Here is a 25,159-nt window from a genome sequence, read left to right as displayed (position 1 = left end):
GTATTTAAATAATTATTATGGAAATGAGATACATAATACTTTAAATTGATGCTTTTGAGATGATTTGGCAAATAACCTTGTTTTATTTTACTGAATTACCTATAAACCCACAAAATTTCTAGAATCTAAATGTATATCCATCATGAGTTCTTTCCTTTAAGGAGCAATTACAGTACCATTGCTAGCGAAAACTTTCCCTTATAAGACAGGTAAGGAAATCAGCCTTCTTCACAGACCCCAGAATACAAAGAACTACAATAACCCCAGGCACAAAGTCTATCGAGCCTCCCATTTTATGCCCAATTTTATTGTTGTCATGAAAATTTGTGATCTTCTATATATTTAATAAGGAAGGATAGAAAATCAGGTTTAGACAATTGGGAAGAGTGTCTCCTGTCCCCTCACATGTGACAAAAATAAGGTAACTTACCCTGTGTCATTCAGATTTTTAGATAGGCACTTACATGGCTTTGTGTTTTGGTGTGTGGAAACTGGCTTTTAGGCTTAAAAATGGGAACTATGCCTGTGGTACCAAAACTATATTCAAAATACTTACTGTATTGTTTAATTCAGTGTCCACTCACTGGACATCCACCAGCACCAGGCACTATACTTAGTTCTGCATAACACATTATCTCAGTGGTTAATATCATAGGATGGATGACCAGATTTCAAAAGCCTACCCCACCATTTGCCAGCTGGGTAACTTTGGTAAATTATGTAGTCTCACTAAAGCTGTTTCCTTCTCTGTAGCACCTATTTTGTGTGAGGTGTGTAATGTAAAAAGATATACAATTGCTAGCACTAAACAGCTGTTAATAATAATCGTGTGCCTATCTAAGAGCATCCATCTAGCTGAATATCTTACTTCAACTGTCCTGAAGACAGGGCAGACCTGTCTAGAGTGAAGGCCAAAAGTGATTTCCAGGAAGGTTCCATCCCAAGCTTACCTCTGTGTAGACAATGGCCATCATCCAGAATCGTCTACTGGGCCTGGGGACAGACAGCATGGCCCAGAGGAAGATCAGAATGGGGAGCACAAGGGTGATCATGGAGGCAGAGACCATGTGGTTTAGTATGATCACAAAATAGCACACCATTTCTGAGCGAGCCACCAGAGTGTTGTACATGGCATAGAACAACAGCAAGAACCGGGGCTGACCAACGTAGAATTTCTCTGACTCTTCAAGCTCGTCATCATGGAACATCCTGTTATGGATGATAACAAATGGTTCTTTCATTTCTCCAAATTACTGGTTTCCACCTTGCGTGATCCCTCCTGTCCCTCCCCGTTTCGCATGTCCCCAGATTTCCGGTGGAGTCAACCTAATAGCCTATTACAGAAAGAAATATGGGCACCAGAGTCTACTCTGGACAGCGTTTGCTAGTTCTATCGTTCACAACGGAAGCACCCAGCACCGTGTCTGTTTGCTTGACCCTCGAGGTGGACGGTTGTCCAAGGGAGTTTCTCTACCTCCAAGCACAGCAGGCACAGAAGCCCCCACGGGCCTCTTACTTGTTCAGCAGCAGCTCGCTGGCCGTCAGCTCGTGAGTCAGGGGCGGTAAGATGCTGGACTCGAGCCTGTCCGAGCGGCTGTCGTCAGGACTCACGGCCATGTGGCTCTGGCCCGCAGAGTCATCCCTCGAGCCGAAGGACAGGCGCTCGAAGCTGACTGCCTTGCTGTAGGACGGCGGGGCCTCCACGTCCCCGTCCTCGGTGGAATACTGCGGCAGCTCAGCCTCCGGGGTGAGGCCGACTTCTGAGGCCTCCGAGGCCTCCGAGGCCTCCTCCAGCCCCACATCCGCCGTGGCCTCCCCGCCCTGCCCGGCATCTCCGGCTGCTGCCTCGTCGTCCTGCTCAGCCTCCACTTCCGCTATGGTCTCCGTCGTCCCCTGGCGTGAGTACAGCATGGTGCACTGCGTGGGCTCGCTGTCCGGAGAGAGGGACGGCACACAGCCCGGTCTTAGTATCCTCCCGACTCTCACGACACCTTCTCAGCACTCCCCAATAAAAACATTCAGAGAAAACTAAATACCCCATCCCCCCACCCCCACCTCGCCTGCTTTATTCCTTCAGGATATTCCGGTCTGGTCTGCAGAGACTGCAAAATGGCAGCCCCTTAAAAGCAAAAAGCCCACGGTGCACACACACGGTGGTTGAAAACCTGAGCAAGTCACATGACATGGCTCGTAAGTTGCTAAACCCACCTATGTACAGAGGTGGTCTAAATCGGGTCAGGACTCACAGCCATTGTTTATTTACAAATCAAGACAGAGTTAGCGCAGCATACCTACCATTCTATTAAAGGAGGGTGCCTACTGGAAACAGGAAGCCTCCTTGCCAGCCTGGGTCTGTGGGTGTTGGCCAGGAGGTACTCTACTCTCAGTTCTACACAATGCATCCACCCCTACCCATAAGGGGAGGATAGGAATGATAAAACATTGGCTAAATTAAACAACTGCATGCTTTATGGGGTAAAAATGGCATTCTTCTTGAATATCTGTTCCTCCCCCCTATTTTTCCATACTTTGCCTTTTTCTTCCTGATGCTTATTACATTTGACTGAATTTTCACCATCTTTCCAGCTCCCAGCCACCCCTACTGGATTCTTTGCTTTGCACATGGGAACACCACCATTTTCCCACCCCAGTGCTATGGACCCTTGGCCCTTTGAACTGTTGGCTCAACCCCAGGGTGTACTCCTGCTCTCTCTCCCCCAAAAGACTTCAAATTATTTTCTTCTACCTGCTCCCCTTGGGGTGTTCATTCTCCCTAAGCTTCCCTACTTAGCTCAACCTTTTGTTTTTAGCAACCTGTCCATCTCTCTTGTACCTCTCCTTCTTTAGTCCTTTATCTCCTCGCGTTACCTGTTATGTCCCTGCTGGAGACTTTGGAAATGAAAAGACAGCAGCCACGCCAGGGAAATTCATGGCATGCCTGTTTTCATTGTCCATCCCAGCCCCCTGAAGGGGAGAAGGGCAAAGATGTTCTGGAGTTGTGGGATCTGGTGGATGTAGAGCCGTACTCTATTAGACTCTGAAATTGTACTGTTATTCGAATGGCATATAGTGAGCAGCTAGGGTCCATACACATTGAGATTCTCAAATACACAGATTGTACCCATTTTTTTTGTCACAGACACCAGTGTGGACATGTCAATAAGTGAGTGGATGGATGCATGGATGGGTAGATGGGATGGATGGATGATCAGACCTAGGCAGAGCCCTTCGTGGCATCCTGAGACTGAAGAACATTTGTGTGAGCGCTTGGTGCCCACTCATGTGTTTAATGTTCCCAGGACCTTGGCCTTCAGTATGGACATCACATAGAAAGCTCTCGAAACGTCAAGGCAAACTGGATTTTTTTCTAGGACTTACCTCGATTAAACAGCCTCCTAGGAAGGTCATGAAATTGGTCACCCTAGACAATTTTCAGAGCAGTGGAGCCAAGCCCACATCAAGTCTAACTTCCAGTTGGACCCTAACCAATTACAAGCATGCTCTTTATGGTTTTGGATCAGGTCTAGCCCTAAGGGATTCAGCTAGTCCTGGTACCTTCAAGACTCAACCAAGTGGAATGGAATAGCATGTGCCTGCCAGGGAACATCTCAAATGGCCAAGGCATTCCCATCAATGCCAGGCTCCAGCATACTGCAGCACTGTTTTAAGATATTCAGCTGCCAACTAAAATAAGTTAACACCCCTCTGATTTGCCACTATGTACAGTCAACATTAAAATTTGTCTTGGATTGGGTTATTTTGGTGTCAGGATAAGCACAACGTAGCCGATGTTTCTGTGCCCCCATGGGCCATTCTAAAAGGCAATTCCAAAAAGAACTTTTGGACTGTATGTAAATAATTTCATTTCTAAATGATTATGCTTTTATGGTAGGATTTAATGAGACAACTCAAGCCCAAAGCAGTACAAGTTATAGTCTACAAAGGTGACATATTCTACTGCATCATAATACTCTTGTCTAAATCCAATGGCAAAATATATTCTAACTTTTACAGAATTATTCTTATCAACTAAAGAGACTACAGGTGGTATATATATATTTTTCCTCTTGCATGTATCTTTCCCGACACATTTTTCCCTGTGAGGACTGCCTACACGAGCTCTCAATCAAGGAGGAAGCATGCTTATTTCTTTAAAAATGGAAAGTGTAAAATACTTACAAAACGGAGGACAATGTTTATGATAAGGATTTTTAAGAAACTCCTAACAGACAAAAACTGAAGAGCGGTTAGTTTCAGAGAATGCCGTCCTGGGAATGAGCAGTTATGTCCCAGAATGAGGGGCGGTGATGCTCTGGTGAGTCATGCAAATTCTTAACATAAAAATTAATAAAACAAACAAACACATCACAAGAACTTATATCTGCAATGACATGAAGGGGAACAAGTGAGAAAATTCTGGAACAAAGCATGCACGAGTTAAGCACCTTGATGCTAAACTGCTACTGTCAGCTGATGAGGAGGACATATCCATGCTGAACATTTTACGAAGCCTAGGTCGAGCACGCTCACTTGTTTTAGGAACAGTTTCTGGTCCATCTAAATCATCAAGGGTAGACTGCCTTGAGAACAGCATGGTTGCTTCGGTGTAGCAGCTAGCAGCGCAAACAGTCACAGAGACACAGGGTTAAAACACCAGTGGTACATCAGTTTACACGCGGATCGATCGACCGACACACTGCCATGCAGCAAACCACACGCGACACCAACACTATGGATGCCGAGCACCACAGCGGGGCTCAGGGAAGGGAGGTCAGGAGGGGCCTGGTCGGCTGCGTGGTAAGACACAGCGGTTCTCAATTTGTAAAAATGTATCAGCTGGTGATAAATCATGAATGGTCCCCTCTCTGGGTCGGGCAGGGAACGGGAAAAATGACAAGTCCCAACATGCCTTGCGCAGAGTGGAATTTATACTTTTTAACTTTGTAACTGAGCTTTTTGCTGTTTTCAATAAAGACAATGTTTTATTTGGAGCTCCCAATTCTGAGTTCATTGAAAGTATTTTGTAACCCAATTGCGGAAGCAGAAATATCTGCTTGTGTAAAATGTATACAGAACATTTCAATGTTTTAAAAATAACAGTCTCCAACAATGAGAGAGGGAAGCTCAGAAATGACCACAAGGAACTGAATTGTCCACCCTGTTTTTCTGAGTGGTATTCAGTTAAGCCAAACTAGATGCCTTGCGTGGAGAAGAGATGCTGGTTTGATATGCAACCGGATATAAACCAACATCCAAGAAAAATAAAAAAAGAAATGGTACCAAAAAAAAACAAAAAACAAAAAACAACAGAGGAAGTCTAGCGACGGCAGGGTCATTTTGTCTGTTAACTTCTCATTTTGCCTAATGAATTTTTTTCTTCTGGATCATGTTTTGGGACTTGACAGATATTATTAGGGCGAGAACCCATTGGCTAAAATCCTCATGTTGCCCCCACGGAGCAAAAATCAGGGAGGGAATGGTGGCGGATTCAGGACTGAGGACTGCGTGAGCTACTAGAGGAGAAGAAGCAGACACAGTTACAACTTAGGCATCATTTCAGTGCTGATGTATAGTTTAGCCCAAAGGGGGACAAGCACCCCAAAGAGCCTCTGAAGGAGGCTACTAGAATAAGAATCTTCCACCCCGAGCACCAATGGCCTGGCTCCTGAACATCTGTATTTAATTTCCTATTTTTAGAGGCACACCCCCATGGCCTTTTAGGGGTTTGCAGGCAAAAAGATACCGTGTACCCTCCCCTGCGGCCCTGCTCAGATTTTCTGCGTGGGAATCACTGTTGGAATCCTGAAGTCTGACTCATCTTGTTAATGCCTGGGCCCACTGTCGCAGCAGCTGACCCTCACATCCCACACCAGCCCACCCGGTTGGGTTCTGTGGAGTGTGACCAATTGGTGGTCCAATCCAGGGCAGTTTTAAAAGTGAAAGGGAAGAGGAGGAGCTTTCTGATAACAGGCCCAGATGACAAGCCTGAAGGGACAGCTGCTGTCACCTCGTTGATCAGCCCACACTTTGAGCCACTCCGGGGCACACGGCAGCCTCTTAGGTGACATGTTTCAAGGGAGAACCACCTCCTTCATATCTAGGAATGCTCCTTAGACGGTCATCTAATGTGTCTTGCACAACTTAAAAGAATTAGTTTCTGGGAAAGTAGATGATATCTGATTTCATAAAACAACCATTAAAACAAGTGCCATTTTACAGCTGGATCTGAAGGAAATAGTGACTTTTGCAGTAAGTCAAAGGGAATACAAAGTCATTTGTTAGGCTCTCATCCCATCTGCAGTATGCCCAAAGGTGAAGATGGGTGACAGGGATGCCAGAGCAGGACCGTGGCCTGTGGGACAGCCCCACCCAGGCAGGGTACCTGCACAGGGGGCGGGGCCACACCGAGCATGCGCAGCCCCACTGGGGGCCAGTGCTAGACCCTAATGACGCAGGTGTCTCCCAGTGAACTTCCACCCTTGGAATCCTTTCTTGGGAAGACTGCTGCCTTTCTAGAAATCAGGTGGCTTCCAGTAGACTTTAATGTGGCCAGATTTTGTCTGCAGACTTGACAGCTTCCTAAGGCAAAAAACTAGAAGTGGAGCTCAGCCATTAAGAAAAGGGCAGGTGTGTTAATTCATTTATTGACGACATAACGAACCCTCTTGTTTCTCCCCTTTTTTTAGGTTGAAATGAAAAGTAAAAGATACATTAGGAACTAATTTTAAAGGCACTGGTTTTCTACTAGTAAATTCATTGACTGATTGACCTAATCTTGGGTCCGATTTAAAGGCAGTTACTTGATTTTATTTTCAGTCTTCTTCTTCCTTTTTATCCCTCTTAGATTGTGATTTATAATATTAAGTTAATTTCTTAGCGGGGCATGTTGTCAGTTGTTACGCAGTTAAAGGTTACTAATACAGGAATCGAGTATGTTTATTTTATGGACAACTTATTTTCAATTCACTCTTTAATACTCTCTTTGATTTGTTTGATTCTGAGTTTGGTTCTTGAGCAGCTATTCTTAGGTCAGGAGGTCTGTGAAACCCTTGAAAATTTATGGGAAAAATTTGTATTTATTTGTACTTTTTCCCTTTGGGAGATAGTATATCTTAGCACTTTTCTCATCTTACCATTCTCCCCCTTTTTTTTCAAAACCAGTTCTTTGGTCATGAATAGGTTATAAAGTAGGTGGATTTGGAAACTCTGTGATCCCCTGTGGACCTTCATACACCCCTGTAACTAGGAAGCAGCATCTGTCAGCATCTTGAATATCCACTACATTCGGACAAAAGTTTTTTTTCACTCAAACAAATCTTTGTCTCCCCCTGCCTCTGCCAACACACTTGCACATTTTTGCAAACGTGCTCATGCAGTCTTTATTTATTTTTAAGGGAAGAGCTACCCATGAAGCAACTTGGTATAATGTGGGTAAAAATGGATTTTCAGTTTTTGCATAAAAATGAATCAAAGCGAAAATAATTCTGTTTAAATTACTGATCTACATAGAGAAAATTGTTGAAACAAGAACAAATTTAAGAACGCTGGCAGCTTCCAAATAGGACAGTTATTTATGGTTTGCAAAAAATAAAAATAAAATACAAACCATAATCATTTTTTGTCTCGATGGAGTCTTGCACAAAGAAAATGAAGCTCCCCTTTCAAAAATGCAGGTTGTGGGGCATTTTCAGGAAGGCACACAAGGGGGCGCTGTCAGAACTTGTCAATCAAGGAACATGACACTAAATTTTGACTTTGTAACTTTGCTTTTACTAATGGTTTTGGAAATTACTGATTAAGAAATGTGGGCATGTTTGGGTGGAGAGAGAATGAGAAACTTTTATTAGCATGCCCACTATTGTAACAATCGCTTATTTTATTCTAGAAATTAAAAGCATCTGGAACAGGATCTCAGTTAGCAAATAAATGTTTTGACCTTGAAAGTCTTGAGAGTTTCTGTCCTCAGTGTCTCTTCTCACAGAAATCTACAATAGCTAAAATATGTCTGTTTCTTTGGAACTGACAAATTAGCAAGGATTATTCCCAAATTAAATCGAAAATATAATGCCTTTTATTATCCCTCAAAGAACTTTAAAAGAATCGCTACCAATTTTGAGGGATGGGCAGAGGGCAGGAAGGGATATATCCAAGCAGAATTTTATCTGTACAAAGATCACATTTAAATCAATATATGAATATATATGTTTTTTCACAAATAAAAATGAAGTTTTGGCATACATTCTATTTTAAACCTCGGCTTTTACTCAATTGCAGGGAATATCTTTCCATACCAATAAATATAGATCTGCATCAATAGGTAATTATTGGGTAGCAAGACAACAGGCACAATTGGAGAAGCTCAAATATAGCAACTCAGCAGCAGTGAAACAGCCCTTCAAGGTAACCTTTTTTTTGCCCACCTCTCCCACTTCAGGCTCCAATTTCAACTTGTGGTTATCTATTTGGGATTTGGTATCAATAAAATAGTCTCAGTTCCCTCCCCTCCCTTGTCCTGTAACATTTGCATTATTTGTGGAGGACAGATATTCCGCCAGGCCTCTGAGGCTCTGCACAGTGTATGACGTGGGAGTGCAGGCCATTTAGGCCTTCTAAGACAGGAGGCTTGCAGGCTGGGTCCGCGGCCCTTCCCACGGCAGGAATCCCAATCCCAATCCCAACTCAGTGGGTCTTTCTTCCCAGACTCCAACTACTTAGAGATGATGTATCTTTATGTGTCTATCTCACAGTCGAGTTCAGGGCCTGGCATGGAAGAGGTGCTTTTAGACATGTTTAATGAAAGCAACAAATGTCCTCAGTGATAACGTTCCTGACCTGTGAAAATGTATACAAGGTGTGATTCGTCCAGTCTAGCTAATCACCCCATTGGCATGTCAGCCACCTCCAAGGACACGACTTCTGCTTCAACTCAGAAGCTAGCTCTGTGCGAGCTGCAGCAGCTTTCTAGAGCCCTGAGGCAGAGAACTGGGGAGGCTCTACCAGGACAGGCAGGAAGAAAGAAAGGTCAGTTCTCCAAGTTGGCCTGGAGTGCAGGAAGAGGCCACGAGAGGCAGCACATCACGGTGATTGAGAGACTGGGCTCTGAGCCAACCCTTAAGGCTTTGGATCCTGACTCTCTTTTACAGTACTTCCTAGCCATGTGGCTCTGGGTACGTCACTTAACCTCTCTGTAACTGAACTTCGTGTTCTGTAAAATGGGGATGATAACATGCATCCTGTAGGGTCTTAGAAGGATACAGTGAGGTAACCCATATACAGTGCATCCTGCTTGCCCATGGTGAGGGCAAGGCCCCTGTAGTGAGACAATGCTCATGGTCACATGGGCCAGGGAAGATGGAAGCTAACAGAATCCCTTCTTGAATTTTTATCATGGATCACAAAGTAACAATTCTGAAAGGAGAAGATCAAAGATAGCAACAGATGGTAGAAGATTCTAGTATAGAAAATACTCTGTGGGGCAGCATTTTTTCAGAGGAATTAAAGATGCAGCCCTTGACACAAATAGTCATTTTGTACCTTATGTGCTAAAAAACAAAAAGTCATTTTGTGATCGGGAAGGCTCATTTGGACTTGCCTCCAGCTTGGAAGTCTCTGTCCTGTGCCTGCGAGTCATACTGGTATTTCTAATATGGCCTATTTTTTTTTCTTTAAGTAGTGTGGAGTCCAACGTGGGGCTCAACAGGGCTCAAACTCACAGCTCTGAGATGGAGACTCGTGGTGAGATCGAGTTGGCCACTTAACTGACTGAGCGCCCCAGGCGCCCCTCTAATAGCCTATCACTGATACCTGATTTTATCTGGCTCAGTCGAGGGGAGGACAGTATTCCTTTTGCTTTGTTGCGTGCAGGGAGGTCTCCTGAAGGGGGTGGGGATCCATGTATGTTTTTGATTAACTTTCACCTCACACATTCATGTCTCATATTGCTGAAGCCCAGCTTTTCACTTTGGTCAAAAGCAAACCCATTGTTTAGAACGGGAAGTACCTGGAGATACTGTCATGTGAATCTAAGCTATCCATCCTGTGGGCTGGCTGTGCACCGGAAGCAGCGCCCGGACGGTCATCAATGGTGTCCAGTCCAGACTCTCTGGAAAGGTTCATGATGTGGTTCTGGTAGTACATGTGGATGCTCTCCCGAGTGGGAACGTTGCCCTGCGGAGGGGAGACATTGCCACAGTCCTTACTTGCCCATGCAGCCACCTGGCATTTCTCAATACCAAGAACTCTCAGTTGGCACGCCCACCTTGTGCAAAGATTAAAACAAAGCTAGTCAAGGTGGGGATTGATGGTAACTCATTGCATTAATGGCCCCCAATATCACTGGGCAAGGCTCCCAAGAAATCCCTTCTTGGTTATGGGTGAAAATAGTCAAAAGGCACAAATTTCCAGTTATAAAATACGTAAGTCCCGGGGACGTCATGGACAGCATGGTGACTGTACGGCATATGACTAGAACTTAGTAGTTCCCATCACAAGAAAAAACAATTGGAACAATGTGTGGTGATGGATGTTAAGTCGACTAACTGTGATCATTTTGCAATATATACAAATACAGAATCATTATATTGTACATCTGAAACTGATATGTTACAGATCAATTATATTGCAATAAAAATAAAATAAAATCTTTAAAAATCAAATCCTTTCTTATATGTAGATAGTTTGGCTAAGTGATAGTAACTTTTTCAGAAACAAACTATTAGTTTTAAATACTATCTATAAACTGTATATGACTATGTTTTATTGTTCTGCATATATCTTAATTTTTCTTCTGAGAAGTTTCAGATCAAACTTCCCAGACTAAACAACATAATCCATCAAGAGACTGCAGAGTCTGTGCACCTGCAATCTCGTGAGGGGAAGGAACAGAATGAATAAACTGGCCACCGTCTCAGGACTCGTGTGTATGTGTGTGTGTGTGTGTGTGTGTGTGTGTGTGTGTGTGCGCGCGCGTGCGCGCATATAGTGTCTGATTATTTTAATTCTGTGCATGGAACAGATTTAAATATACAGAAAAACAGAGGGGCTATGTAAAGACCGTCCGAAAGACAGACTATAGATTTTGTGTTATCCTATTTGGAGCTCTTGACATTGACTTTTAAAATCTTTAGAATGTGGGAAGAAGAAAAAGAATTGTACCAACAGTGTTACCTTTTTAATTTCTCTGGTCAGCATGCATCTTTCAATTCTCAGAACTGTAGATATATCAATATGCTCCCTTGAAATGGAGTTAAGCCAAGTTGTGAAACTATCCACTGTTGCCAGAAACAGAACCCAGGTGAATTTCAAAATATTAAATATCCTCTTGATGATATTATCTAGGAAGAAGAAAAGCGACAAGATTTCAAAGGAGCAAAATGCCATCAGCCATTTTGCTGTTTTGTGTAGCACAGTGATATTTTACCAAAGGCAGACCTGGTTTCAGACCTGCATACCTAATACGGAGTGACGCTGTGACACTCAGCGCGACGGGGGGCGTGGAGGAGGACAGGCAGTATAGGAGGCTACGGGTGGGTCTTTCTACACATGCACTGGCAGCATCAAAACCAAACTGGGATAGAATTTTTATCCTGTGGTCAAAACATCAGTCAGAATAGGTCCATATACAGATAATAGGTTTGATAAAGATTTGAGATTGCATTCAAAGATATTTCTGTTGTTGACACAGGGATAGAAACAGTCTATCTGTCCAGGAAACCAGATCCTTTAATGCTTTTTCTATAAATTTCTTCTTTTCTTAAGTCATGATTATTTTTGGAAACAATTCTATTGATTCAGTAAGACTTTTGATGCTTGGCACTGCAGCTGCGTTTCAGTTAAATCACTTGCCAGCTATTGTGTAAAGAGCTCGTACATATACAAGGAGCACACTGGTCCGACTGAGTTACCTTCATCATTCCTAGTTCATTCTACTGAGCTGGGCCAACTACAGAGTTCTGCACATAGGATCGATCCTGTCCAGACCAACAGACACTGTGAGATTCCTGATGTTCTTGGGTTGTTTTCCCTAACAGCAGCTGTGATGTGGGGAGCCCGGCCAAGCTGCCAAGCATGATAGGCTCTGCTCAGACTGCCACCATGTCTGGGACATCATCTGGGTGCAGACACGTGCCTCTCTTGTGCCCTCAGGGAATCCTCAAGAGCTCCCTGCTCATCCTTAAGTTTGGAGGAGGTTCCACAGTTGTGACCTAACTTATTTTAGGTCAGAATCAAAATAAAAGAGGGAAGATGGCATCTTAACTGTCTGTCTTACCCCTCCATTCCCATAAGCCAATGGTTTCTTTCTCAACTGGTACACAAGGAATGCTTCAATCCACCAAATTCTGATCCATGTTAATTTTTTAATTTGGTATTTGAAAAATTTTGTCTTATTAGCGATTTCAAACACTGCAGTAAAATGAATACCTAGTGAACACCACAATGAATTAAAAACTGCCTTAGTGTTTATTAATGAAACCCTAAAACACCACCACCAAGAAAAGCAACTGGTATCCCTCAACCTTCCCACAACCAAAACACCACAGACTGACTCCGAATTTAATTTTGTAATAGGGGAAAAAAGTTATTTGTGAATTGGGTTGCCTAGAAGGAAGGCAGAATTTCTCTCAGGGAAACGTTTGTTCTTTTCCAAAGGAGAAGCATTGAAGGGAAGTTTAGCTATGGATGGTGTGGCCTCAGGACAGAGTCCAGGTGGGCAAGGTAGAGACAAAGAAGAGTTGAACAGTTCTACCTACTGAAGGAACAGGAATCTTGGAGCTGCCAGCTGGTACCTGGGGAAGAAAGTGGGAATGATCTAATGAGCCAGGCCCCAGAGGCACCAGCTGGGGAGAGACCCACTGAGGCAGGAATAGTGATCACTGACTTCCCTTGGAAACTGTTGCCTACCTCCGCCATCACTGTCCCCCACCCCCAAAGCCTCTGTAAAATGCCATCACACCTAACACTCTTCCATGAGGCGTACTTTAGGAAGGAAATGAGAGTATCTTCTGTTGAGCAAAGCCCAGGAAGGGACCAGGCGCTACGTGAAGCTGAAGGGAGGGAGGTACTGCAGATTCCACAGAAGAGCCATTCTGAGCCAGAGGCGGCCAGGGGGCACCTATATCACTCTTGCCCCTCCCCCCCCCAATCCGTTTTGGGTTTAATCTGAACAAGGTGCTATTTCCCTCAGTGCTTTGGGTGGAATCTCCAGCTCTGTTGTGTAGACATAAAAAGAAAGTCTGAGCCCTAGAAGCTTGAAGGACTTGGCAGTTACACCTATTAATAAACTTTAGTAGCATCTCACATTTTGGACAATTTATTTTTTTTCTCATATTCACAATGAGGTGGTGATGATACATATGATTATTTCACAGTTTTGCGGAGCATGGTCCTGATGCCAAGACTAAAATTGCTGTCTTGGAGACACAAATAACACACACTTTCTTAACTCGAGTGATCACAAACTAACATGAGAAATTGCATTTTTAATTTTTATTTATTTCTTAGCCAGAGAGGCAGTAAGGCACAGTGATGAAGGGCACACACTCTGGATTTAGACTTTTTTGGGTTTAAATCCCAATTCTACCCCTTAGTGGTTGTGTAGACTTGGAAAAGTTACCTAATCTTTCTCTGCCTCAGTTTCTTATCTGTTAAATGAGGGTGAGGGTTTTCGAGGTAAACAGTGAAGATGTCTAATGCTCTTGGAAAAGTGCCCGGCAGAGATGTGTGATCTAAAGTGTTAGCTACTATTATTGTATGTAGCTTTGCAGCAATAATAGAACATCTGTTTCCACATATGTGTGAGTCAAATACTCTGGAATACTCTGGAAATGGGGGTTCAAGTTTAAGAATTGTGCCAAAGATGTGTTAGACAGCCTTGGGGAAGTCTCCTTTGGGGCCAGCAGATGACATCCTTGGAAGTATCTGTGTCCACAGTAACAGCACCTGAAAATCTGGCCTGCTGATAAATAATGTACACAGGAGTTCCAACCCTGTGACATGGAGAAAATGGCATGTTTATGGAATTAGAGAGGCATTTGAGTTCATTTCATTTGGAAGCTTTTTTTTTCCTTCAGGGAGAAATCTTCCTCCCAGTCACATCCTAGGTGAAGCCCAAACGGCACTATGACTGAGCTAGGAGTTAGAAAACATGGATTCGATCCCTGACTCCGTCGCTTATTAGTAGCTGTAGAATCCTGAGCAAACTCACTGGGAATTGGTGTTCCCTTCAGTCAAGTGAGGACTTTGGCCTAAGCTTCTAGAGTATCTCTCATTTCCCCCACTGTACTTACCTCTCATTTAACTCCTTCTTTCTCTGTCCTTTAAAATTAATTGCCAATATTTTTTTGTGCTTTTATTTTGGTGGCTTCCATGGGACATTTATAATTTGCTCCCCAAAATCCCTTTTCATGGGTATTTGGGTAAGATAATTTACAAATTAACTCTAATCCAACATTTAATCCAACAGAGTAAGCGTCAGATCTACTTTAAGGATTCACTTGGAAATTTCACTAGAGATGAGATTTCAAGGGACACTGATTATTTAGTCAAAGTCCAGAAACAGTATTTGATGAATTATTTTTAGGCAGCCTTCCATGACATACCTTCTGGGAAAGCAACATTTTCAAATTTCCCCCAGCTCATAGTTGTCTGTGTGTGGTTACCTGGTCCATCAGATTTCTTTTTGACTGGTTCCTCCTCTCGGTCTTCCCACTCCACAGGACCTGCTGAGTGTGTACAATAAACATGAGTTAGATCCTTTTAGGTTAAATTAAATGTCAACACTACTTTTCTGGACTAAAAGGAATTCTGTAATTAAATCTAGAATATTCTGCCTAATTTAAGAGTTCTCGGGGAGAAGTTGTAAGAATTCAAAGCTCTCAGAATTCAAAATTCTCTTTACTCCAGAGTAAGAATCACGTTTAACTGGGGATAAGTGAACTATGATGCACTGGCTAAATCCTGACAGCTTCCTCTTGTTAAATGGCCTATGAGTTCAACACAGTTTTTATATTTTTGGTAGTTGAAAAAAATCTTAAAAAGAGCAATATTTTGGCATGTGAAAATGATGTGAAATTCAGATTTTAATGAACAGAGCCACATGCATTTGTTTACACATTGTCTGTGGCTACTTTCCCCCTATCCTGGGAGAGATGAGTTGCCACAGAGATTTATGGCCTGCCAAACTTAAACATTTACTATTGGGCCCATTACAGAAAGAGTGTGTTGACTCCTGATACATACCATGACATTTTAATTTTGAATACCTTGAGGTGATGTTACATATTTTAGTGTGTCACCCCATAGAATAACATTATATAGGGCTCCACTTCATGTTTTAGCCTCTTATTTCAGGCTAAGGATGTCAGATCTAGCAAATGGAAATATGGGACAACCAGTTAGAGTTTATGAAAAAAAATTAATCTTTTTAGTTTAAGTCCCATACAGTATGTCCACATTTTACTTAGGCTAAAAAATTATTTGTTGTTTATCTAAAAATTCAACTATCACTATATCTGGTAGTACTAAGACCATTCATGAACTGACTTCAATTAAACTTTCCAAATGTATTTTCTACCATGCTGTTTTCCAACACATCTTGTCTTTACCAACTAAGCTGACCTGCTCTTTACTTTTCATACACAGCTTTTCTTTCTTCTGCCAGAATGATGTCAGGCTCTATTAAAACACTTTTTCATGAAGTACTTCACTCCTTTATACTCTTAGCTATAAGTCCTCCTTCCTCTTTCTGGCCCCACACTATTTTATCTATGCTTATTTTTTAAGTGGAACTCTGCAGTTTCTACATCATTAGGGATTTTTCCCCCTATACTTGTGTTCCCCATTTGTCAAGATAGAAAGGTTGGGAGTCAGGATGCCTGCATGAATTCCAGACCCATCTGGATGGCTGTGTGACCTTAGGTCAGTTCCTTCACTCTCTGGAATCTCATTTCCTCAAAGGATCAAATGAGTTACAGCCTAGAAAGCACTTATAATGGTACCGGGCACTTCAGAAGGGCTGAATTGATGTGCTTCATCTGTCTCGTAGTAATCTGGAAGGTACAAGCCCTTCTACCAAAGAAGAAGGGGCTAAATAAATATTAAAGGAATAAATAAAAATCTATTTTCATCCCAACACCTTTTAATTATTGCTGTCTTTGATCTGAAGGTAAGTATCTGTACATGGACTCATCTTCATGAAACAGAGTAATGAGATATTTACAAGATGATTAAAAACACATTTTTAGAGCTCATCAGAAAATTCTGTAAGAACAAATGTCTGAGGATAGTAAATGTAAGTTGGGGGGAAATAAAGAGGATGGTAAGGGGGAACTTGCAACACCAAATATTAAAACTAACTCGATAGCCGCTGGACTCAAAAATAGATGACCCTGGCCCAGAGCTAGACAGTAGGATAGTGGACCAAAGTCCAGAGTCCGGAAACAGGCCAAAGAATAAATGGGAGCTGAATATTGACAAAAGTAGCATCTAAATTCACTAGGAAAAGGGAGAATAATTTAATAAACAGGGATAGCATAATTACCTATCTATGTAAAAGTAAACAAATTAGATCTCTACTTCACAGAATAATAAAAATTCAAAATATAAATAAAATTGGGAGGAAATAAAGGAAAATAATATCTGGGAGAAAGACTTTCTTAAGCAACATGGAAACCCTGAAACTGCAAAAAGAATTCGAGACCTCTTTGACATCGGAAAAAATTAAAAATTGTTTAGATAACATAGATCAAAAACTAAATCAAAAGATTAAACACTGCATGGATAAAAAATGCTTGTAACACATGAGAAAAGGATAATATCCATAATATATAAATATTCCCTAAATCAATAAGGACAAACAACCCAATAGGATGATATTATGGAAAATGATAAAAATGTTTAAATCTCAGATTTGGAAGTACAGAATACCATGACAATATGAAATAAAAAACGCTCAGTCTCATTAGTTAGGAAAATTCAGATGAAAATAAAAGCCATCTGTTATCCCTTTGAAAAACAAACAAAAAATTCTGTAGGATAAGGCTACAGGGAAATGGATACCCCTGTACCTTATACCTAGGAGTGTGAATTTCTAAAACCTTTTAGGAAAATATATATTAAAGTAAAGAAAATCACATCCCCTTATTCAGAAATCCCACTTTTGATAATCTATTCTGTGGAAAGTCTGTGTTCTTCCTGACTTTTCGCTTTGCATTTAAATATACACACACATATGTATGTATGACTGTATGCATTTTTGTGCGAGGCTATCTATGATAGCATTATTCATTGTGGCAAAGATTTGAAAGCAAACTTAATGTCCATTAGTGATGGGATAGTTGAATAAATTATGCATATCCATATTATAGATGATTTTGCAGCCATTAAAAAAGGATGATATAGTTTTATAAATACTTAATTGGAGAAATGTTCATGACACATTGCTAATGAACATACCAGAGTGATCTGTATAGCATGAACTCATTTTTGAAAATAAACAAAGGAAATGGTGCCTGCATGCATTTACATACCCACATGAGTAAGGAGTGGAAATGAACACCACACATGGTGAGGACTTGGCACCTGCGGGGATGGGTTTCCACAGCAGATTATCACATCTACCCCTTGACTGTTCGACTTGTTACATTGGCTGTGTCTTCATTTTGTCTTTTGAACCAATAAAGTAGAATAAAATTAAAGCTACCAGGAGGCAGCAGGGAGCTGAATGGTCAAAGAGGAGAGAGAGTTTGTAGCTAGAATTCCATTAGTAACTATGCTTCCTTTTCTTTGATTTTTGAAGACATTTTTAATTTCACAAAAAAAATCTATGTCTATTTTCTTTGTAAAGAATCAAAGTGTAACAGATAAGCCTAAAGTTCCCTGAAATCAACCACCTAATCTCAGTCTCTCCACAGAAGAGTCTCCTCTCCTACTCCTCTCCCAGAAGTAACCACTGTTATTAATTGCTAAGTATTCTTCCTGATCTTTCTTTTGCATTTATACACTATTATATGCATCCATTAAAAATGCAAAATCCTGTCTCGAGGATCATTGTTGGCTTCCACGGTTTCGTAAATGGTTTTAAAATGTGTATGCCATTTGCACCATAATACTTTTCATTTAACAATATGTCAAGTTCAAAGTACCATTGATCCTTGAACAACACAGGTTTGAACTGTGCAGTTCCACTTATACTCTGGTAATTTTTTTATAAATACAATGCAGTTCTGCAAATATATTTTGTCTTTCTTATGATTTTCTAGATAGCATTTTCTTTTCTCTAGCTTACTTCATTGTTAGAATACGGTATATAATACATATAACATACAAAATATGTATTAATCAACTATGTTACTGGTAAGGCTTCTGGTCAATAGTAGGCTATTAGTAGTTAAATTTTGGGGGAACCAAAAGTTATACAAGATTTTTGACTGTGTGGGGGTCAGTGCCCCAACCTCGACATTATTCTAGGATCAACTGTAATCCGCTCATTTTTTAAACTACTGAATAGAATTCTAAGTTTTTGTTCATATTCATAGTCATGGGTCTTGTGCACATGTGCAAATATTGCTTCAAGTTAAGCCACACATCTAGAAGTGGGACTGATCTGTAGTAGGATATGTACATTCAATATTTAAAAAATTTATTATTTTTTTAAGATTTTTAGAATTTTTATTTACTTGTCAGAGAGAGAGAGAGCACAAGCAGGGGGAGCAGCAGAGGGAGAGGGAGAAGCAGACTCCCCACTGAGCAGGGAGCCCAACATGGGGTTCAATCCCAGGACCCTGGGATCACAACCTGAGCAGAAGGCAGAAATTTACCAACTGAGCCACCCAGGTGCCCCAACAATTTTTTAGATTTCCACACATTGCTCTTCAAAGTTGATGAACTACTTTACTACACCATTTATAGTGTTGTATGGGTTATAACTCAAACAAACACTTATCTTCCCACTAGCTCCAAATAGTGATATTAACAAATGTTTGGGTTTTTGCCAATCTGATAGGTAAAAAAACAAACAAACAAAGAAAACAGTATGTCAAACTATTGTTGTGTTTCTTGCATTTGTAGTGAAGCTGAGCTTCTTTTGGCTATTTCTGTTTCCTGATCTACAGATTATTTTTCATATCTATTCATCTATTAGGTTGAATTTTTCTTTTACTACTCCTTAGGAGTTCTTAGTATATCCAGAATACTAATCTTTAGTCTGATATACATAATGAAAATATTTTTTCTGAGTGCCCCACTTTCACTTTCACTTTGCTTTTGGTGTATATTTGTAGCTTAGAATTTCCCCTGTCTTCAGAAATGTGTTCCTATTGTATGTTTTCAAAGACAATGTTGAAGATGCCATTGGTAGTTACGTTCCATTTTTGGCTCCTGATACTGTTTGAGGGTGTTTTTCCTTTTCTTCTTAATCATATTTCCAAAAGTTTATCCATCTTACTAGTTTTTTCTAAGAACAGCTTTTCACTTAATGATAGATCTTGTATTTTTTTTTCTGTGACTTAACATCTGCTTAAAAAATGAATTTTTTCCTTCTACTTTCTTAGGATTTATTTTGCTCCTCTCTCTCTTCTCATTTTATAAAATGTATCTTAACTTAAATACATGTTTTTACTTATTCCAGGGGTCAGACATGAGCAATGATGGACAAGTAGAACTCTGCACTCCTTAGAGTATGAGAATGACGTTCCTCCAAAGCTTCTGTCCTTTGTAGCTCCCTGTTGTTGCTCAGGGCCACAGAAACAGAGTGCTGGTGGGACCCTGCATTCACACAACACTTACCCTCCCCAGATCCTTTTCTCCTTCTTTTCTGTTCTTCTCTTGCAGACCTTTTTTTCTCTTTGCGTCTCTGTCGGAGTGCTGTTTTAGGGTCAGTGATCCAGGCTTGATAAACAAACTGAAGGGGGAAAGTTCAATTATTTTCTGGCTTTTTAATAATTTGAATGAAAAGAAAAGGGACCAACACCAAGCTTCCTGACTTTGGAAATATATTATATATATACATATATATATATATTTTTTTTCTCCCAGCACAAACTAAATCTCCTGCTCCCATCTCCCTCAGTATTCTGAGTTGACCTGTGCTATTTCCATGATCATGAAATAAAATATGAAAACAGACATTGGAGGAATAGATTTCATTTGGTATCACAATCATGAGATACTTTGGGTAACCACCATTCCTCCCAAGTCCCCATGTACCACTACTACTTGTGAGAGTTACTGATTCTTTTGTATCACACACAATAGGAATAAGCTGGGCTCCTTGCTAAGTGTCACTGGAGTAGTTTTCTTCCCTTGCAAATAAACTTTGAATCAAAAACAAGATATCATTTATGCATTTATTTTGGTAAAATAGTTTTGCACATTTGATACTCTCCCTTGTGAAAAACAGCTATGACCAACAACTTGAGAAAGGGTTTTATAGATCAATTAGTATTTGGAGAGGAAAAAACAATGTGATATTAAGGTTAAGGAGTTATTACAGAATGTTATGGAAGGAAAACTGTGGTGCTTTTGGTTGTCTTTTGTCATTTTTATTCAAGACCTGAAAATGGTTACATGAATATAATAAAACCGATAACCACCATAGAGTAACTTTCAACAGCCCGCCCACCAACAGTCTCCCAAGTCATGCAGAAGGAACCAAAAGAAAACCTCGATCCACAAAGTCAGCCATCTGTAATCATGAAGCCAAGCAGGCATGCTCCTCATGCACCCACAAACACACCTGGGTCTCAGGGAAGCTGGGTTTTCTATTACGATAATAAAGTTAAAGGAATGTTTTGTGGGGACACTTTCACTGTATTCTATGTTATTTTCAGATTTCTGAAATCTTTGAAAAACACAGGTAAGCAAACCACTGGCATGGTGATGTCAGTAAAAGTAAAGAAGGATCCAACTTTTCAATGTATGGAAATGTAAAGGTCATAGGTGACTAAGGAAGAACATTTCTTTTTTCACTAGTAGAAATCTGAATCTATGGGCAATTAACACGAATGGAACATCAGTATTATTTCCGAAAAATAAACCCAGGAGGCAAAAAGTAATCCTATTTTATGCCAAAAATGTCTTTTGAAGAATGAAAAGATTAACTGACTCTGGAAGAAGGACCAAATGAAGGAATTCATGGTAGATGTGTACTAAGCATGCTAATTGGGAACTCCATCAAGAATATCTTTGCCACGTATGTAAATTCCCTTGCTTATTAAACCTGCCACTCACCAAAAAGAATAGCTTTGAGGTTTAGTACATTAATAAGCAAACTTGCTTCAGCAAAATAATGATTCTTTTACAAAAATCTGAACTGCTAAATGCAAGAAATTTTCAGGTTTAAGAGCAACATACGATGACAATTCCTTTAAAGAAAAGGTTATAACAATATTGCTTTTAGATAATGCCAGAATCCCCAAAATAGAAAATAAAAAAGTAACTCAGGATCTGTGAATGTATTAGGTGTATAAGTTGGAGGAATTCTTTTGTTCTGGAGGAAAATGGGGAGGGAGGGTGAGAAGGAGAGAGAGAAGGCATTTAGGACAGAACTGCAGAACTCCTCTTGAAGAAGGGTGAGTGCCATTATTAAAAGGAAATTCCTGGTTCTAGCTATGATCCCTAAATGATTAAGCTTATCAGTGCTTTCTCACTGAGATGAGAATTTACATAATTCATATAAGGGGAAACAAGAGAGGGGGAGACAATCTTATGAGGAGTCCCTCTTTGTAGGTAAATTATCTTACTATTGATGTTTAGAACTACAAACCCTGTATAGTGCCAGGAATATTTGATAAAGGCCAGTCTAATTGTTTTAGGAAATGATGATAACAAAGTATGAGGAAAGATTGCAATTCTTACCGAGTCAAGAAATAGAAGTTTCTTATGGGAACTTCTCAGTTCTCACATTGTAGTTATAACCACCACCCAAGTTCATGGGACACACATACCACTAACCAAGTAGAAGAAAATACATGAAAATGTCCATAAATGACCTTTGGTTTCTTCACATTGCCGCTACTAGTCTGTATTCTTAAGATAAGATAGCTTATCTTAAATTTTTATTTATTTATTTATTATTTAGTTAGTTAGTTACTTCATCTTAAGTTTTATCTTAAGTCTGATCATGTGATTTTATCTTAAGTTTTATCATTTATGTTAGGGGGAAATAAGGTTCATTTTACTGAAAATGTACTATGCAAAAAGCATTTAATTTTTAAAACAGGAGAGAACTTTACTGAAGTGGATGGAGATTTTTCACTGAAATTGGTAAAATTTAATAAACTATCCTTTAATTCATGTGTGACCCAGGATTTTATGTTGTCTGTAAGAAGTTTTTTTGTTTGTTTCTGTTTTCGTTTTCTAGTGGGGAGTCTGCTTCTCCCTCTGACCCTCCCTCTTCTTATGTTCTCTCTCTCATTCTCTCTCTCAAATAAATAAATAAAATCTTTAAAAAATAATAATAATAAAATAATAATATATATACCAAAGAAATATATCCCAAAATATTCTCTTTTATTCTTTTTTTTTTCCTAGAGAGGGAGTTGGGGGGCAGAGGGGTAGAGGCAAAGGGAGAGAGAGAATCTTAAGCAGGCTCCATGCCCAGTGTGGAGCCCAATGTGGGGCTTGATCTCACAACTCTGAGATCATGACCTGAGCCTGAGCCAAAGTCAAGAGTCAGAGGCTTAACCGATGCACGCAGGTTCTCCTCTGTTTTTATTTTTAAAGTAAGATGGAGGATAATTATGTTGCAATCTTTCATATGAATTCTTAAATATGAATGGAGAGGCTTATATGGTAGTCATAAAAGGGAAAAGAAAAAAGAATCCTAAGTGAACACATTGAATATTAAACTAACAATCAGAATCCTGGCATTTTAAAAATGGGAGGAACCTGGAAGTTCAGAACCCCCCTACTCAAGATGGACCAGCAGCTGTCTTTCCTCTGGGGGCGCTCAAGCAAAATACAGAATTATAAGTGCCATAGGCAGGACCTGCTTAATTTACATAACCTGCATTTAAATAAGATCCCAGGTGAAATGGGAGAAGTGCTGGCCTCCCTCACTACCCAAACATCTGCTTAACACATGAGCATAAAGACCTGAGAGTTTAAGTGCCTGCCCCAGATTATGTCAACAGAACCAGCTTTCTATAGAGTACACGAATAGTAATTCATTATTTATGATTTTCAGTAATGAGTGACCACAGCATAGGTAGCTGGATAATTTCTGCTGTGCATTGGATTAATTGACAAATAGCTTTCTCACAGCTTATTCCACACTCTCTGGGGTGACATGGGAGTGAGAAGCTATACAGATCTAATGGGCAGCACAGCCACAGGAGGGGTCGAACTAAAGTCAGAAGAGTAAATGGAAGATGACATCCAATTTAGGGAAGATGGAGACTTGAAAGGGAAGCCAACAAGGAGATGGAGCAAAACGAGTCTTTTATTAGCTCATTCATAATTTTACCAGCTTTCTGAGAACAATTAGCACACATTTTAAACATCATGACTGATGCATGCAACCAGATGTGACCCTTTTAAAATGAGATGTGACTTAGGCAAAACTACAAGAAGAACAGAGTAGATGATTATCTGCATTTTCTCTCTCTATGTTTCGAAAGGCTCTGGTGTCATCTGAAAAACAAGAATCAAATAATAGGAAATTTGGCTTCTCAAAACTCTCCTTGGAAAGGTTTGCCTACTATTTTAAGTTCTTATACTTCCTCCTTTGTACAATCTATAGAACAGGGAAAATGCAGATGTAGGGCAACAGGGACCCGCTTGTCTAAAGTTCTATGGAGCAGAGGGTCACACACCACATGTCAGTGAAACATCAAATACCTTTGCAGCTCTGATTAAATACTGAAGAATAGTTTTGGGAAGTTTAATGACAGACTTTGGCAAGGCTAAAATGGCCGATGCAAACTTCCCAATAGCTCTCTACAAAGAAGGACAAAGCAAGAGTGATTAGTAGAAAAACACCAATGACTAATAATTTAACATATGACATCCGTAAGAGTTCATCTCTAGAATTACATCAACTAGGTTAAAACGTGCCAATCACTGAAGCTAGAATAAAATGTGCTCTGCTTGTAGGTTAGGAATAAGGAAAATAGTCATTGCATGTAATCCATAAACATGGCGAGGATGATCATGTTCTCTCCTTTGCTGAATGAGGAGTGATGGTTATAAGAAAACTCATTAGGATAAAAATGAACAAGTCATTAGTATCCAACAAGCCAGCCGCACACATGCACACAGATACCGTCTTAAGAAACACACTCAGGTTGCGATGGGGCCAGTGAGGAAGCATCAGAGCAAGGTGTCTCCACAAATAATTTGGTTCTTTAATTTCATTGGGAATACAGGGGTGGATGTAATCCTCCAGCTTGAGAAGACCTGGCCAGCAAAGTAACCATGACCTTTACATGGACACATCATGTGGCTTAATGGATATCCCTTTATGTGTCTTGGAGTATAATAACTGAGAAATAACAAACCCAACTTGTGATTCCTTCACAAAAGAAATATATACCAAGCTTTCACCCCATATGTAACTCTACTGACCAGTCCTCATCTTTAACAAGCATTGATTAGACATTCCCTGGATATACCATACTGGGCTGGTGAGTTATGTAACTAAGAATGATCTGGCAGGTTCTGAAAAGGAAAGGCAACTAAGCTGAAAAAATCAGAACTGTGCTCAATATTTTCAAGATTTCAATCAATTCTCAAAACTTTGGCAACACAAATGAAATGGATTTTCAAAATCTGAAGTACCATTTAAATGACCATTTGTTTCAAAACAAAGCAAGTGCTTTATTTTTATGATAAGCTATTTCACATATCAAAATATATATCCACTCAAGCGATCCAAAGTGATGCCAGAGAAGTCTTCTTCACCTCCTTCTTGTAACAGAAAAATAAAGTTCACCCAAAGATTTATTTTTTGTTTATAGCATCAGAAGATTTTTTTTTTTTGCAAGTGAACGAAGACCTGATGAGAACAGTGTTCTTGCAGTAATTATACTGATGCTGAGAGCAAGCAGCATTACAGTTTAATGAGGAATAAACAATTTCAGGTGGAAATCAAAAGCTTCTGGAAGCTATGACACACATGAACATGGTGGCAGAAGTCTAGGCCTGCAATCAGGGTCTGTCAGAA

General features: G+C 40.3%; 1 protein-coding gene across 1 annotated transcript in view; it reads right to left on the bottom strand.

Annotated features, from left to right (window-relative positions):
- The window catches only part of PIEZO2 (piezo type mechanosensitive ion channel component 2), a 541,878-nt gene that overhangs the window by 40,833 nt on the left and 475,886 nt on the right, over positions 1–25,159 (bottom strand). Inside the window, exons 34-40 of the mRNA XM_073888032.1 lie at positions 19,783–19,897; positions 14,658–14,720; positions 11,167–11,333; positions 10,001–10,167; positions 4,446–4,613; positions 1,517–1,930; positions 951–1,209 (exon numbers count right to left, since the gene is read on the bottom strand). Of these exons, the coding sequence (XP_073744133.1) occupies positions 951–1,209; positions 1,517–1,930; positions 4,446–4,613; positions 10,001–10,167; positions 11,167–11,333; positions 14,658–14,720; positions 19,783–19,897 (1,353 nt within the window). The remainder of the gene's footprint in view (positions 1–950; positions 1,210–1,516; positions 1,931–4,445; positions 4,614–10,000; positions 10,168–11,166; positions 11,334–14,657; positions 14,721–19,782; positions 19,898–25,159) is intronic.

Source organism: Callorhinus ursinus, unplaced genomic scaffold (genome assembly GCF_003265705.2).
Source record: "Callorhinus ursinus isolate GAN/ISIS: 27379988/994484 unplaced genomic scaffold, GSC_fseal_2.0 scaffold86, whole genome shotgun sequence".
NCBI lineage: Eukaryota > Metazoa > Chordata > Mammalia > Carnivora > Otariidae > Callorhinus > Callorhinus ursinus.
The sequence above is the reverse complement of the archived record's forward strand: the minus strand, read 5'-3'. Positions and strand labels throughout refer to the sequence as shown.